We start from the raw sequence: 15,704 nt of genomic DNA, 5'->3' as shown, positions 1-15,704 counted from the left end.
CCTTCTCCAACCTTCCTCCATGTGCTCTCTCAGCGTCCCATCCCACGCATGTTCCGCTTTCTGGTTATGGCACTGCCTGAGTGCGTGGGCTCCATGGGCGTCTACCAGGGCCTTCCAGCCCCTGGCACATAGTAGGTGCTTGATTTGCCTGGGCCAAGCCTTGCTGGCCGATCTGTCACTCAGAGAGACACAGCAAGAATGTGAGGGAGGATGCTGGGGGCAGTGTGTCTCGGAGGACCAGAGGCTTGCGGGTGAACAGACAGCCTCATGAGTCTGGGGACCGTCCAGCCCAAAGTCTTGGGGGAAGGGCACGCGGTCCTCCAGCCGACAACCCGTGAGCAGAGACACACAGTTCAGCGGAAGAGTCAGGGGCTCTGGATAGACCCACTGGGAGCGGCGGGGTGGGGTGGAGGGAACCCCAGAGGTGATGTGTCTGCAGTCCCGACTCCTGCCAGCTTCCGATAACCATAAACATTAGCTGCTATCTGGGCAGACCCCACCACCTGGGGACCCCCAAGGCCTCTGCAGGACTGGTGGCCCCAGTGGGAGAACCAGATGGACCGAGAGAGCTGGAGTGACGGATGAGATGGCGAGAGGGATCCGGGCGTCTCACTAACCTTGAAAATCTGATGTTCGCTTCAGGCTGATGGGGGATTTGGCTCTCTGCAGCTGAAGAGAGGGGAGGGGAAGAAACAAGACGCAGGACACAAATCAAACAAGGCCCCAGACACATGTCACCGGAGCTAAGGAAAAAAATGAAACGAGGTGTGCCATCCTGCCCCTCGTCACACGGCCACCTGGGTTGGCACAGAACGAACGCGGTGCCATCTCCCGCGGCCGGGATGACGAGACGCAGCGGCTCCCCTGGGCTCGAGTCAGGCAGCTGCTGGTGCAGACAAACAGCCTCCCAGGGAGGCCGTGCAACATGGTGCTGGCAGAAGACAGGACGCGAGCCAGGAGTGGTTGAGGGGAAGGGGCGACGTGTGGGGACACAAGGCTGAGCAGAGCTGGGTATGCAAGGAACTGCCAGGAGAGGATGAGGCTCTCCGGCGGCTGCCTGGCCACCCTCGGCATGAGGTGCTAACGGTTCCCCGGTTGGGCTCTGATGTGCTGCTTCAGGGCCCTGGCTGGTATGTGCAGGGCCGGGAGACGCAAGGGCACTGCCAGCCCCGGGAGATGGCCTCCCTCCCTCCCTCCCTCCTTATCAGGAGCTGCCGCTGCCATGACTGCACCAGGTCCTGAGCAAAGCCACAGGATTACTGCGGTAACTCCAGCTCCCCAAATGGTGCCGGGCAGGTGACAGCACTCTACACTTATTTGGTGGATAAAGAAATGAATGTGGAAATAATGCTTATTTCATTCTCTTTCTCTCTTAATTTTGAGAGGGATTCTGCAAAAGCAAATAAATGAGCAAAAAGCATGAGGCCGTGATTTCTGTCCACAGGGCTGGAACAGGTGGAGCGACATCTGAGCCCCGAGCCCCGCCCAGAACATGCATGGCCGTGACGCACCATCACCTGCCTGCAGGGCCGGCGCCCCGGCCCCTCCCACCTCGGGGTCGGACGCGGGCTCCTGTGCCGCCTGTCCTCCTCGCCCAGTACCTGGATGCCCTTCAGGTTCATCCGGCGCCGGGGCGGGTGGTAGGTCAGGAAGTACTTGCTGTCTTCGGGCGACTCCTCTGAGGTTGAAGAATCGTCTGCTTCTTGGCCGTTGGTCCTGGGGCTGGCGTCCCCAAAGTTCTGTGAGATGATGGTCACGGGCAGGTTCCTGGGCAGGCTCTGGGGACAAAGAGAAGTTGGTGCTGGTGACACAGCTTGAAGGGCAGCTACTGGTTGGCAAAACAGCGAGGCCTCCCAAGCCCGACACTCAGGACGGCCGCTCTTTCCCTGGGCCTGCCGTCCCGAGGCCTCTCATTCCAGCCCCACTGGCTGCCTCCTCCTAGGCCTCTCTCTTGTCCTTGCTGCCCACCCACCTGTCGGGGCCCGGACCAGGCCCTCGTCTTCTTTAACAACAGGAAGGACATCACCTTCTACCTGGTCTTGGTCCCTTAAAGCTGATGCCATCACTATATTTCCAATTTCTAGCTCTGTGCCTAAGCTAAAAATATTACAGATATTGCTGAATGACTGAACAATGACAAAGAACAGTGCCAGGGACCGGCCTGAGGGCTTCACATCCATCATCTCACTTAATCCTCCCTGACAAGTACACACAGTTTTTAATAATCACTTTCTACAAAATAGGAAGCTGAGGTGCAAGGGCCTTAGGAGCTTCCGTGTGACCCCCAAAGCCACACAATGCCCTTCATGCTATGCTGCCTCCAAACCCAAAGCTTTCTGTCCTATTTCCCTGCAAGAACCCTGCAGGGTCCCAGAATGGAATCAGAGCTCCCCAAACATGCAGCCCACCCTGACATGCCTGTACCTGCCCCCTACCCCCGCCCCCCACTCCACAGAGGCAGAAGTGCCAGTCCTGCAGCTGGGGACACTGATCCCACTCTCCTCCCCTCACCAGGTGCCATTGCGGCCTTCCTGTGTGGATTTGGAAGGTACTCCCCGAGGGCCCACCCAGTGCCTGGCACCGTGCTGGGTGTTGGAATCAGAGGGCCCTTCATGGAGCTTATGCACGATGACAAACTGTGGCACATACTCATGTCACAGAGGGCCCTGGTTCTCGTGATGGGGGCCAAGGTCTCCCAGGGGAAGTGGCGTTTCAGCCAAAGGCAGAAGGTGAGTGGACCTGGCCAGGTGAGCTTGGGGGAAGAGCATCCAGGTGGAGGTCCTGGGGCCACTGAGAGCCCTCCCTGCTGCAGGGCGTCCTTCCTGAAACCTGGAGGGAAGGAAGGCCTCCTCCCCCGGGCACCCTGGAGTGCCCCCTTTAACCTGGAGTTCACGGCACTGTGTTGAAATGTCATGAAGCTGCGTGTGCCCCCAGTGCTGGGCTCTGAGTCCTCTGAGAGCAGGGGTGGGCCTTATCACAGCACCCCCAGGCCACTGAGGAGCTGGGCCCTCTGGCAAGCCCCCCAGCTGCATGCATCTGGGTCCCTTACTTTGTAAACGAGGACAGCACGTGCCTTCCTTGCAAGACAGTTGTGTGTGTTAAACGAGATGACGCACAGAAAGCACTCTGCACCGCACCTGCATGTGACAGCGCCCCATAAACCTACCGCTGCGCTGATGGAAAGAGCATCTACCTTGACGGCAGCATTTGTTCATTTCTGAGTGCCTGGGCCCTGCTGGGAGGTGCACGCTGCAATTCACACTGTCTGCAACCGACAGTTTGTTCTTGGGCACCAGCAACTCTAACAACAGCAGGGTGGCTTAAACCCAGGGACTGTTCAGAAGGTGGGGGAAGTCCCGCTGGGGGTCAGTGGCTGGCTGTGGTCAACTGAGACGGCGTTGAAACCCCTAAGGGAGAAGTTGCCCAGCTAGGAAGTGGCTGGGCCAAGCTTCACCCCGTGTCTCCTAACTTCCAAATGAGCGGCTCCTACTTGTCACCACACAGACACGTACAGAGGGTTAAAGGACGTGGATTGTCCTGGGTGTGGGAGGGAAGGGTGTACCTCTGGCTTCCAGCGTACAAGAGCCATTGCATGGGGAGGTGGTGACCCTGACCAGCTGTCCGCTGGTGCCGGGAGGGTACCAGCTTCAGTGCAGGGGAACCCGGCCCAGCCCAGCCCACCTGGTCGAGGCAGCCGCTGTCCTTGGAGAGGCGCCGGAGCTTGCTCTCCAGGTTCACGATGCAGGCCTCCCGCCGCACCATCTCGATGCGCATCTCGTCGTTCTTCTCCTCCAGCTCGCGGATCTGCTTCCTGTACTTGTCCTTTTCGATCAAGCACTGCGAGTACTGCGTCTGGGCTGCGTCTCGGGAGTGGAAGGCCTGCGGGGAGAAGCGGGGCGAGGGCTGCTTTGGTGCATCACCCCGACCCACCCAGACTGTGTCCAGGGACACCCACACTCTTCCACCCAGGGGGCAGCCACATAGGTGTGACTTCTGTCTTGACTTTGACTCTTGGGTGTTTCAATCACTGCCTCCTTCACCAATAGTATCACAGAGCTGTTCATCCAGCCCGGAGACGCGTCAGGCACTGTGTTGAGAACTGTGATGTGGCATCTCCAGGAGCCCACACTCTGAGCCAGCGATACTGTGATTATCCCCATTTTACAGATGAGGGCATTGAGGTGTCAAGAGGGTGGCAGCTTCCCTGTGGGCGAACGCCTTACGCAACTGGGGCTGGGATCTGAACCTGTCCCTCTCGCTCGAGAGACCGGGCATTCAAGGACCACGCTTGGTTTCGGAAGCCGCCGGAGCCCAGCTGAGACCCCTGCGACACCCGAATGCCTGTGAATTCCGAAAGCCTCTAGGAGTGGAATTCCTCTTTGGAACAGAAATAGGAAAGAGCGATTCGTGAGCAATCCCTGCATAGTTAGTGACCTGGGGCCTGGGCCCGCTGTGCGACCGTGGGGTCCCTGTGCTCAGGGGTGCCCATACCTGGTCCCGCTCGCGCTCCACCTCCTCCAGCTGCAGCATGACCGTGTTCATGCGGTGCTTGTACATCTCGCAGTCCTTCCCCAGGGTCGAGCACTTGAGCTCCAGGTCTTCCTTCTCCTCCAGGTACTGTGAGCGACATGGAGAAATCAATGCGTGCATCAAGCAATCGATAGGTCAGGGCTCACGGCTGTTTTCTGGTCAGGCCTTCCCACCGGCTGGAGCTGGCTCGTCCCCCCCTGAGCCGGTAAGGTCAGGACGTGGCCTGTCCCCCCGAGAGCCAGCTGTCTGAGTGGAGGGAACTACAATAGTATGTGCCAGCTAAGGTGGGGAGGACAGGGCAGGGCAGATATGGTGCTGGCCCTCCTGTGGCCTTTGGCCAGGAGGGGAGGACAGGTGCTGAGCTAACACAATGACTCACACATAACTGAAAGGAGCAGGATGCTGGGAAGTAGAGGGAATTTATACCAGGGGTCAGACCAGTCCCCAGAAAGCAGTGTGGGGTCAGGAGGTCCTGCTGACACACATCCGTCAGTGCACTCTGGTGCAAAGGGGCCAGTATGAGGGCACTGCCTGGGGACGCTACCCCCGACTCCCACCTTGTCTCGCAGCTCCTCTGCCTGGCGGACCTCCTCCTGCAGGTTATAGATCTTGTTGACCAGCTCCTGTCGGTCCTCCAGGGCTTCCTTACGGTCGTGCTCCAAGATGTCCAGGATGGCCTTGTCTGAGTCTGGCAGGCTGCGCTTCCCGGCCTGGGCGGGCAGGTGGGAGGTTTGACAGTGTCGGGGTGAGGGGTGGGGAGCAAGGTGGCCCTGGAAGGCGGGGGACAGAAGAGCCAGCAACGGATCCTGACACAGCAGAAGGTTTTGTGCCAGAAAGGCAGAGGCGAGAAGAGATGTCTCTGGGGGTCTCTAAGCAGCTTATCGTTTAAGAAGTTTATCACCTGGAAAGAAGCAGAAAACCCGCTTCTGCTCAGGAGCATCTGCTCAGGAATATCCCGAGCCTATTGTTCTGCCCGGCTCTTATCAGAGCCCAGAGAAGCCGTTGCTGCTCCCCAAATACTGCACAGGTGACAACAAAGGGAGGGCTGATCTGCGTTCCAGATGCCAACCCCGAAATATCACTTAATCTGTCCCAATTAAACCAGGATTCTTCTCTGCTCTGAAACAGAATCTGAAACCCAGGCAGCCAGTCCAGGGGATGAGGGTGGGAGGGGGGACAGTTTTGGAGGAAGTAGGGGATGCATTTTGTTTCTTTCCCTGCAGATGTGTTCTGGGATGTTATTCCTCAGTAACTTCCTCCTCCACACCCACAAGTGATTCTGTGATGACAACTGTGGGGGCATCAGAGGTTTGAACAAGTGGCAAAGAATTAAAGTTGAGTTTCTTGAAATCTTTAAGGGCAGGTAGGTTTCCTGGATGGACTTTTGTCTCCTCACAGTGCTCAGGGCACTGTTTTCCATGTGCATGGTGATTTTCACGGAGGGCTTCAAATTTACAAATATTATCTCACAAAACGCCACGTCTCAACAAGTAGGTGGTGTGGTCACCTCTTTACAGAGGAGGAAAGTAAGGAACCCAGGGATGTGGCCCTGCAATCAGCAAGGTTCGGGGCGGGACTCTGGGACTCACACCCCACAGACATGTTTGTCCCCCACCTGCCCCCATCCTGCCCTGCCCAGGCCCTCACCTGTATGATGGACTGCAGCTCCTGGTTTTTGGTCTTTAACATCTCATTTTCCCGCTCCAGTTCCAGAACCTGCTCCTTCTTGGGCCGATTCTCGATGTCGTTCTTCAGTTTCAGCGACTGATTTCTCTCCAGCTTACATTCCTCCTCCATCTTATTTAATCGGTGCTTTAGTTGATCGATCTGAAACACCCCAAGGGTACCCAGGGGAAAATGCAGCTGGCAAGAAACACTCAGAAAAGGCAATGTGTCCCCAGATCCCACTGGACTTCCAGTATAACTTGTGTGTGCCCCTCCCTCCTTCTACCTGGTGGCAGAGAAGGGCTCACAGAAACCTTCTTCAGTGAAACAAATCACCATCTCCTTGTTGATGGAGAGTTCCTGAGTAGTCAGTTTGGACTAGTTTTAAAGGGGCTATATGTCTCAGAGAAAATTCCCTTCGGTAACTTTTATGGGGTGGAAGAGGTTACAGATTAGGATAAAAGACACACAAGCTGGTGTTTCCTCAAGGTATGCTACCCATACCATTGCCCTTTTTTGAATGGGTTTCAAATTCTGGTCCTCAGAACTCAATGATTCCATGAAGAACCCCAGGGTTAGGGAAGGGAATGAAGAGAGGGTGGAGAAGTCAGGGTTTGGGGCTCCCCCCGCCCAACTTGATCCCCCAGAGCAGCTGTTTGTATGTTTTTTCTTCTTGGACTTTACATAAGATTTTATTTGAACAAACGGCCCTGCTGCTAAAAAAAAAGAAAAGAAAAAGGCCCATGTGAAATACATCAGTCTGCAAGTCTGCAGGATCTCTGTGCCAGAAAGATGGGCTTCCTGGAGGAGGCAGCTACTGAATCTGGAAATGGGACAAGTGGAGATGTGCTGATTTTCACCCTCAAGAGTTTAATATCAGGAACTGGGACTAGCAGAAAACTTCTTGAACCTTTGTGACTAAGCCTGTCTGCTTTCCCAAACTGATTGGCTTTGGTAAAATACCCCAGACGAGAAGGCTATGCTCAGGGATGCAAAGGAGGCACCAAAGGGGAAGGTGTCAACTTTCAAATTGAAGCTTGTGGGAAGAAGTCTCAGAAATCTGACAGTTAGAGGGTGGTGACTTTAGCAAGGAAAGAACTGCTGCACCCCAATGGCCTGAGATAATGAAGGAGAGGGCACACAGGGAAGCCGCCTGGGACTGAGACATGGCCCAGGGACTCCATGGCCAGATGTTCTTCCAAGTTCTACATGCTTTCTCACTATTAACATATCTCCAGGGAAATGTAATATAGGAGGAAGTTCTAGGAAATTTGTAAGTCCCTGCTGCAGGTTAACTTCTCCAAATCCTAGGTAAAATAGCACAGAAACCTCTCCTCCTGAGCGTGCACACACACATACAAAAAAAAAAAAAAAAAAAGGAAAAGAAAAGAAACACAGAAAGAAGAAATCCTCAGCATCTTTAAAGATCAACACAAGCATCTTGTGCTAGGTCCAGATCCTGATTTCCACACCAGTGGGCATGGGGTGCTAGCAATGTGGGGTGCTTACTGGGGCAGCCACTTTGCCAAAGACTTATGGTTCAGTATCTCAGCAATCCTAGGGCAGAGATATTATTTTCATTGTTGCCATTTACAAATGAGGAAACTGAGGCCAATAGCTAAGTAAGTGGTAAAGAGAGACGTCAGAATTTGAACTCAAAACTATTGGACTTAAAAGCTCATGCTCTTAATGGAAACACCCCATTGCCTGCTATACCACTGAGTCAGTTTGCCTGAATTCTAGGGGATTGTTTACTGATCTGTCTGCTTCACTAAATTGTAAGTGACCTGAGCAGAGCTCAGGTTATTTATCCCTGGGTCTCCCACAGCGCTTAGCACAGTGCCTTACACATGGCAGGTGCTTAATAAATATTCTGAGAGTTTATTTTCCACCCAGCAGCTGGAGTGATCCTTCTAAGATATAAATCAATTGCCACTCCTCATCTTTCAATCCTTCAGTGGCTTCCCATTATGACTAGAATAAATTCCAAAGTTCTTACCATGCCTCCAGAATCTGGACCCTGGCCATCTCTCCCACCTCCTTTTGTACATTTGGCTCCAGCCTCACTAGGTCTCCTGCCATTTCTCAAAATAAAATAAAAATAAAGCCTGCCCCCTACTTGGGGCCTTTGCATGTGCTTTCCTCGAGACTTACGTGGTTGGCTCCCCCACTTTCTTCAGATCTCTGTTCATGTGTCCCCTTCTCAAAGACCTTTCCTGACCACCCTATTTAAAACAGCACACCTTGTTCTCTGTCCTCATACCCTGTCTTCTCGTCTTGATAGCACTTACTACTACCAGGCATTTATGTATTTGTTTTCTGATTACAACGTGAGCTCCATGACAGCCTGGCCTTAGTCTTGAGTTATGTATCCCTGGAAAAGAGCCTGGTGCAAGGTGGCACTCAATAAATAGAAAGAAAGAATGAATGAAGCAAATCCAGTTCATAAGTAAACTCATTAATGACATCAATCATTTAGCGGGTGGGTCCTTCACTGATGGATGTATCGACTATCTCACTGGGCCAGGCACAATGCTGAGTTTTGCAGATACAACGATGAAGGTCAGAGTCCTGGCCCCAAGAAGTTCATGCAACCAAGCAACAGGTGCTATTGTCCATTTCCACGCTAATTTTCCCGAAGGCCACAGTCTGGGCCCCTGGGGCCTCCATGTCCCCTGACGCAGGGCCTGTGTGCGCATGTCTGCACACGTGCATTATGGAGCTAGCCGCACTAAGCCCCGCACTTGCATGCGCAGAGTGGATCTGGACCTCAAGGCAATGTTGGAAAGCCCCGCTGGGTCCATGTGAGCTTGTCTGCACATGCGCACAGCAGATCGAGGCAGCTGAGCTGGGGGCGCTAAGCACTACCGGGGAAGCACGCATGCGCATGGTGGATCTAAGGCCTTAGAGCCCCGGTGTCCTCCATTCCCACTCGGCTGGCTGGGCACTAAGCTCGGGTGGCCAGTGAGTGAGTGTCTGCACGTGCCTACATAGGGGTCTTAAGCCCCAGCGAAGCTTGTTTCCCCCTCGCTCAGCTTGGCCGTGCAGCCCCGGGCGCCCCTCACCTCGAGTTGGAGGTCGCGGCTCCTCATCACCGCCATGTTTTTTTCCTCACTGAGCTGGGCGTAGCGCAGGGCTAAATTGTAGTTGTCGTCCTTCACCTTGACCAGCTCGTCGTTGTAGCTGTCCCGCTCCTCCTTCATCTTGTAGTACCGCTCCTGGAAGGTCAGCAGCTCCACCCGGGTCAGCGTCAGCTGCTTCTTCTCATCCTCCAGCTGCCGAGACTTGGCCAGCAGCTCGCACCGCTGCAGGTCCTTGGCCTTCATCTGCTGCTGCAGCTTGATGACCTCGTTCATCAGGAAGTGCGTGAGGCCCTCGTGGCCCTCCTCCACTGTGGAGAGGGGGCACCCAGTCAGGCCTGAGGACTGGCAAGGGGGAAAAGGAGGTTCCAGACGCGGGCAGGTGTCATTCGTTCACTCATTCACTCACCAGCATTTTGCTGAGCTCCTACGACCCATTAGGCATTGGGATTCAGAGTGAGGGAAATGGCCGTGGTCTTGGTAGAGCTTATGGTGTAGTAATGGGGACAGACATTAAAAAAAAAATCAATGATCATCTGCAAATGTAACTACAGACTATGAGGACTTCACAATGTAAAGGTATAGGGAGCTTCGAGGGTGTGCAGGAGAGAGAGAAAAAAGGGGCTGGACCATGTAGGGTCTTTACATAGGAGCAATGGAAAATGACCAAAGGATCTCAAACGGGAGGGTAATGAGAGGAATGGAGAAAACATTGGAATAGATCAGGAACAGACGTGGGGCGTTGATGGGTTGTGTGAGTCTGGACTGGGGTTAGTGGTGGAGTTGGAGAGAAGACTGATTCAATATTCTTTAGGAAGAAAAATTAAGAAGGACAGATGCCTAAGGGCTCTGTCCCATGGGACACTAGCAAGAGAGCAGCCAAGGCAAGGACAAGATCCAGAGGGTAGAATGAACTTTTGTTCCACCCCAGCACCACTTGTGATGGGTGTTCCATGAACACCCACTTTTCTCGTCCCCTGCTTCAGTTTGTCCCTCTGTCACCTACCTTTCTTCATCAGGCAAAATAAGCAATTGGCAGTGCCCAAATCCTACATGTCACAGTCTCAAGAGATTTAGAACTGTCCCTCTGCTGAGGGGACATACACACACACACACACACACACACACATCTCCTATTAGAGTGCATACGTTCCTGATGTCAAAGCCACTTACCCACAATGGTAGAGAACCTCCGGGTGGGCTCCTTCCCAGTCACCAGTTTGTACAGTTCTGGGTAGTAAAATTCCAGGCTCTCCAAGAAGACCACATAGCCTCTTTGCCCTTTGGTATGTAGAATGTCCAACAGTCGGCCTAGGGAAAGACCAGATCTCTCTGTGAGAAGAATACATGTCTAAATGGAAGCAAGTCTCCATGTCTGGTCTTATCCTAAACTTAAATCCCTCAATAAACTGTAAGAAGACAGTCTCACCACATTCTGTCACTCCTAAGTTGTATCTTGAAGTCCACATAATGTATTATTATATTAAATCAAGGTGCCAGGTGCTCAGCAGGGGTTCAGTGAATGTTCATTTCCTTTCTATAATAAATTAGTAGAACCAGGATAAATGGACTTGCAGCCGCAGGAAACCAATAGTTTTAAAGAGCTTCCCAATTGACCAGGGCTAAAATGAACCATACAGGCACCATCTCTTCTGTGACCGAAGCAGACCAGAAGCACAATAACAGTTACGGGATAATATGTGGTTCTCTGGGATTCAGAGCAGGAAGGCAAATATTCGGTTGGGGAGCTAGAAAAAGTCATGGGAAGCAGGCACAGCTCCATGTTCTTCTTTGGGATTATTAGAGTATGGAAACATCATTAACCTAAATGTAATTTCTTCAGCAGTTTCCAGTGTCTATACTACTGGTTCCACTTATTGCTTATGTTTCTTGGCCCTTCCTTAAGCATTTTATTTTCAGATATATCTTTACTTGAGGTCCTAAAACTCAACCTTTTTCTGTAGGACACACACAATAAATAAGTTTTATGTTATGTCAACTCTGATTGTTTGGTGAAGCTGCCTGGAGCACTGTTTTGAGAAGGATTCTCAAGTTACATGCAAACTCAGTGGGAACCCATGCTGTGATTGATTAGTGATGTCTGCCATTGATACAAGAGTCACAGCTTAGAAGCTGGTTATCACCAGCAGCTGGGGGACAGGGATCTTCAAACATTTTAAGCTGTGATCCACAGAAAGAAGCATACTTTACATTGTGGCCTGGTGTCCATACATAAAGTCTATAAACATATATATGTATATACACATGTACATATAAAAACTAAAACAGGTTTCACAAACCATACCTATTATCTTTACTGAATCTGATAAACTGCCATAGCCCCAAGTCAGACTGGAAAAGCCCAAGGACCCCTTCTCAGAATAATATTTTTAAACAGATTAAATACATCAGATTACAAAGGAAACCAATTATAATAAAATACAGTTATCAAATATTAAGCAAATTTGTGATTCAGTAATAAATGTACTTCTTTATTAATACATTAAATAACAAGATCTCTTGGCAGGTCTAATAAGTACTGTAATTTCAAAGGAGAGATGAGTGTAAATGGTATTTTGAAAGATCTGCAACAGCTGTAATGTGATATGAAGATATCTGTAATTTTTATTGTTGACTAAATCACAGGAATTACTAATCACTACTGTAATTTGTTGCCTACTGACATTCTTAATTGAAAGCAATGCTAATTTCAGTTTAGGCTGTAAAATAAAGATGTGATTCTCTCCCTGTGTCTCAAGTTCATGGATCCTCTAAGCTCTAAACACAGGCAGCTTGGCTGGGGGACAAGGGTGGATGGTGGTCTATGGACCCCAGTTTAAAACTCCTTGACCTAGAGAAACCTCATTTTGGTACAGCTAATGCAAGGGTGTGTCCTGAAGCTGCCACATGTGTCCTGAAGCTGCCCACCCTCTTCCCCCCGAAGCACTTCTAAGGTTACCTGCCCGGTTGATCTTGGATGGCAGCATGGGAGCATTGAGCACTTCGTCTTCATCTTGCTCATCAATGACCTTGCACTGGCGCAGGTAGGGGGTGAGCTTGGCGGGGTTGATGTAGCGACTTAGCATGTGCCGGTTGCACTCCACATTCTCCCACAAGGCGTCCTCCTCATCCTTCAGCGTCTCCATGTAGTCATCCATCTCTGGCCCTCCTCCTTTTAGACATAAACCCCAACAAGCTTAATAAAAGAGCCTCAGAGGAACAGCTCTATAAACTCCTTTGGAGTGATCTCTAGAATATATTGTTAAGAAAAAAAAGTGCTGTACTGAAAAGTATATATAGCATTCTACCTTTTATCTAAGAAAGGAAGGGGATATGAATATAAAAAATATATATTTCCTTATATACTAAACATAAACAATGGAAGGTTAGGCCATAAAAAATTTAAAAGATTATTTATAGGGGAGAGAAGGAAAATCCTGCAGTTGGAGTATACCCTTTCCATCTGAGGTTTTATGTCTTACTAAGAATGTTTTGCTCCCAAAACAATATATATTAATGCTATTGTTTTTTGTTTTAAAATTTCACATAAATGGTGTTATACTGTAGGTTTCCTTTCTAAATGTGCTTTTCCCCCTCCGCATTTTCTTGAGATTTTTCTAGGTGGATACATATAGATCTAATTCATTCATTCTTAAAAACAGCTTTAATGAGATATAATTCACATACCATATAATTACTGACTTCAGGTGTACAATGTTTTTTTAATATACTTGTGAGGTGTGCAATCATCACCACAATCTAATATTGTAGAATATTTCTGTCCTCGTTAAAAGAAACCCAATTCCCATTAGTATTCACTTTTTTTTTTTTGAAACAGAGTCTCACTCTGCTGCCTGGGCTGGAGTGCAGTGGTGTCATCATAGCTCACTGCAGTCTTGAACTCCTGTGCTCAAGCGATCCTCCTGCCTCAGCCTCCCAAGTAGCTGGGAGTGTGCCACCACGCCTGGCTAATTTTTTACTTTTTTAGACATGGGGTTTCGCTATTGCCCAGGGTGGTCTAGAACTTGAAGCGATCCTCCTCCCTCAGCCTCCCAAAGTGCTAAGATTACAGGTGTTAGCCACCACACCTGGGCATTAGTCACTCTTGACCTCCTCCTACCATCTCCCTCATTAGCAACCACCGATTTACTTTGTGTCTACAGATTTGTGTGGTCTTTTATCACTAGCATCTTTTACTTAGCATAATGTTTGCAAGGTTCATCCAGGTTGAAGCATGTGTCAATACTTCATTTCTTTCTTTTAAGAAACAGCTTTATTGAGATATAATTCACATACCATACAATTCACCTTTTTAAGTGTACAATTCAGTGGTTTCAGTATATCACAGAGTTGTACAACCATTACCACAGTCAATTTTAAAACATTTTCTTCACTTCAAACAGAAACCCCATACCCTTTATTAGTCACTCCCAATTTCCCTCCAATACCTGCCCCTCCAGCTCCTAGGTGACCACTAATCTACTTTCTGTTTCTATAGATTTGCCTTTTCTGGACATTTCATACAATGGATGGTCTTTTGTGACTGGCTTCTTTCACTCAGCATAACGCTTTCAAGGTTCATCCATGTTGTAGCATGTATCATTACTTCATGTATTTCAAATTGCCAGGTAATTTTTCATCGTATGGATAGACCACATTTTGTTTATCCATCCACCCGTTGATGGACATTTGAGTTGTTTCTACCTTTTGTCTACTATGAATAATGCTGCTATGAACATTCATGTATGAGTTTTTGTGTGAATGTATGTTTTTATTTCCCTTGAGTAGATACACAGAAGTGGAACTTGCGGGCCATATGGTAACTCTATGTTTAACATTTGAGGACCCACCATACTGTTTTCCAAAGAGCTACATCATTTTACATTTACACTAGCAATGTAGAAGGGTTTTAATTTCTCCACATTCTTGCTAACACTTGGTATTGTCTGTCTTTTTTTTATAGCTATTCTACTGGATGTGAAGTGGTATCTCATTGTGGCTTTGATTTGCATTTTCCTAACGATTAATGATGATGGGATAGGCGGTACATAGGCAACGTATATAACCTGAACTTTTGTACCCCAATAATAAGCTGAAATAAAAAAAAAAAGATTAACGATGTTGAACATCTTTTCATGTGCCTATTGGCCATTTGTATTGAGAAATATCTATTTAAATCCTTCATCCATTTTAAAATTGGATGGTTTGTCCTTTTATTATTGAGTTGCAGGAGTTTGTTATATATTCTGGATGCAAGTTTCTTAACAGATATATGACTTGCAAATATTTTCTCCCATTTTGTCAGTTATTTTTTCACTTTCTTAAAGGCCTTGTTTATAGCACTAAAGTTTTAAATTTTGATGGTGTCCAATTTATTTCCTTTTTCTTTTTTCACTTGTGCTTTTGGCATGTATCTAAAAAACTCAAGGTATATGAAGACATACTACTGTTTTTTTCTTAGAGTTTTATATTTTAGCTCTTACACTGAGGTCTATGATCCATTTTGAGTTAATTTTTGTGTATGGCATGAGGTAAGGCTCCAACTGCATTATTTTATGTGTGGGTATTCAGTTGTCCCAGCACAATTTGTTAAAAAGACTATTCTTTACTGATTGAATGATCTTGGCACCCTTGTGGAAAATCAACCCACCATAAATGTATATGTTTATTTCTGCACTGGCAATTCTATTCCATTGATCTATATGTCTATCCTTATTCCAGTACCATATTGTCTTAATTACTGTAGATTTGTAGTAGGTTTCCAAATTGTGAAGTATGAGTCCTCCAACCTTATTCTTTTTCAAGATTGTTTTGGCCTTGATTAGGTGCCCCTTACAATTCCATATGAATTTTAGGATTAGTTTGCCAATTTCTGCAAAAAGGGAGCTGGTATTTTGATAGTGAAGCCACTGAATATGTCGATCAATTTGGGGAGTATTACTGTCTAATAATATTAAGTTTTCTGATCCATGAACATAGGATGTCTTTTTGTTTATTTAAATCTTCTTTAATTTATTTCAGCAATGTTTTATAGTTCTCAGTGCACAACTCTTATATTGTTTTGTTAAATTTATTTCTAAGTATTTTATTACTTTTGATGACATTGTAAATGGGAGTTGTTTTCTTAATTTCATTTGTGGAATATTCATTGCTGGTCTATAGATATACAGTTGATTTTGTATGTTGATCTTATATTTTACAATCTTGCTGAAGTCATTTATTAGTTTCAATACTTTGTTAGTAGTTGCCTTACGATATCCTACATATAAGGTCATGTCATCTGCAAATACAGATAGTTTTATTTCTATCTTTCCAATCTATATGCTTTTTATTTCTCTTTCTTTCATAACTGTCCTAGCTAGAACCTCCAGCACAATTTTAGATAGAAGTGGTGAGAGTGGACATCCTTATCTTGTTCCTGATCTTAGG

The 15,704-nt window shown here is 48.3% G+C and overlaps 1 protein-coding gene across 1 annotated transcript in view; it reads right to left on the bottom strand.

Moving 5' to 3' along the window:
• The window catches only part of CARD11 (caspase recruitment domain family member 11), a 31,396-nt gene extending 18,948 nt beyond the window's left edge, over positions 1-12,448 (bottom strand). The window contains exons 1-9 of the mRNA XM_069486630.1: positions 12,235-12,448; positions 10,449-10,586; positions 9,261-9,586; positions 6,178-6,357; positions 5,088-5,240; positions 4,492-4,617; positions 3,682-3,879; positions 1,602-1,778; positions 618-669 (exon numbers count right to left, since the gene is read on the bottom strand). Of these exons, the coding sequence (XP_069342731.1) occupies positions 618-669; positions 1,602-1,778; positions 3,682-3,879; positions 4,492-4,617; positions 5,088-5,240; positions 6,178-6,357; positions 9,261-9,586; positions 10,449-10,586; positions 12,235-12,433 (1,549 nt within the window). The 5' untranslated portion in view covers positions 12,434-12,448. The remainder of the gene's footprint in view (positions 1-617; positions 670-1,601; positions 1,779-3,681; positions 3,880-4,491; positions 4,618-5,087; positions 5,241-6,177; positions 6,358-9,260; positions 9,587-10,448; positions 10,587-12,234) is intronic.
• Between the last annotated feature and the right edge of the window lie 3,256 nt (positions 12,449-15,704).

The sequence above is a fragment of the Eulemur rufifrons genome, chromosome 14 (genome assembly GCF_041146395.1).
Source record: "Eulemur rufifrons isolate Redbay chromosome 14, OSU_ERuf_1, whole genome shotgun sequence".
Lineage (NCBI taxonomy): Eukaryota > Metazoa > Chordata > Mammalia > Primates > Lemuridae > Eulemur > Eulemur rufifrons.
This window is presented reverse-complemented; position numbering and strand designations above follow the sequence as displayed.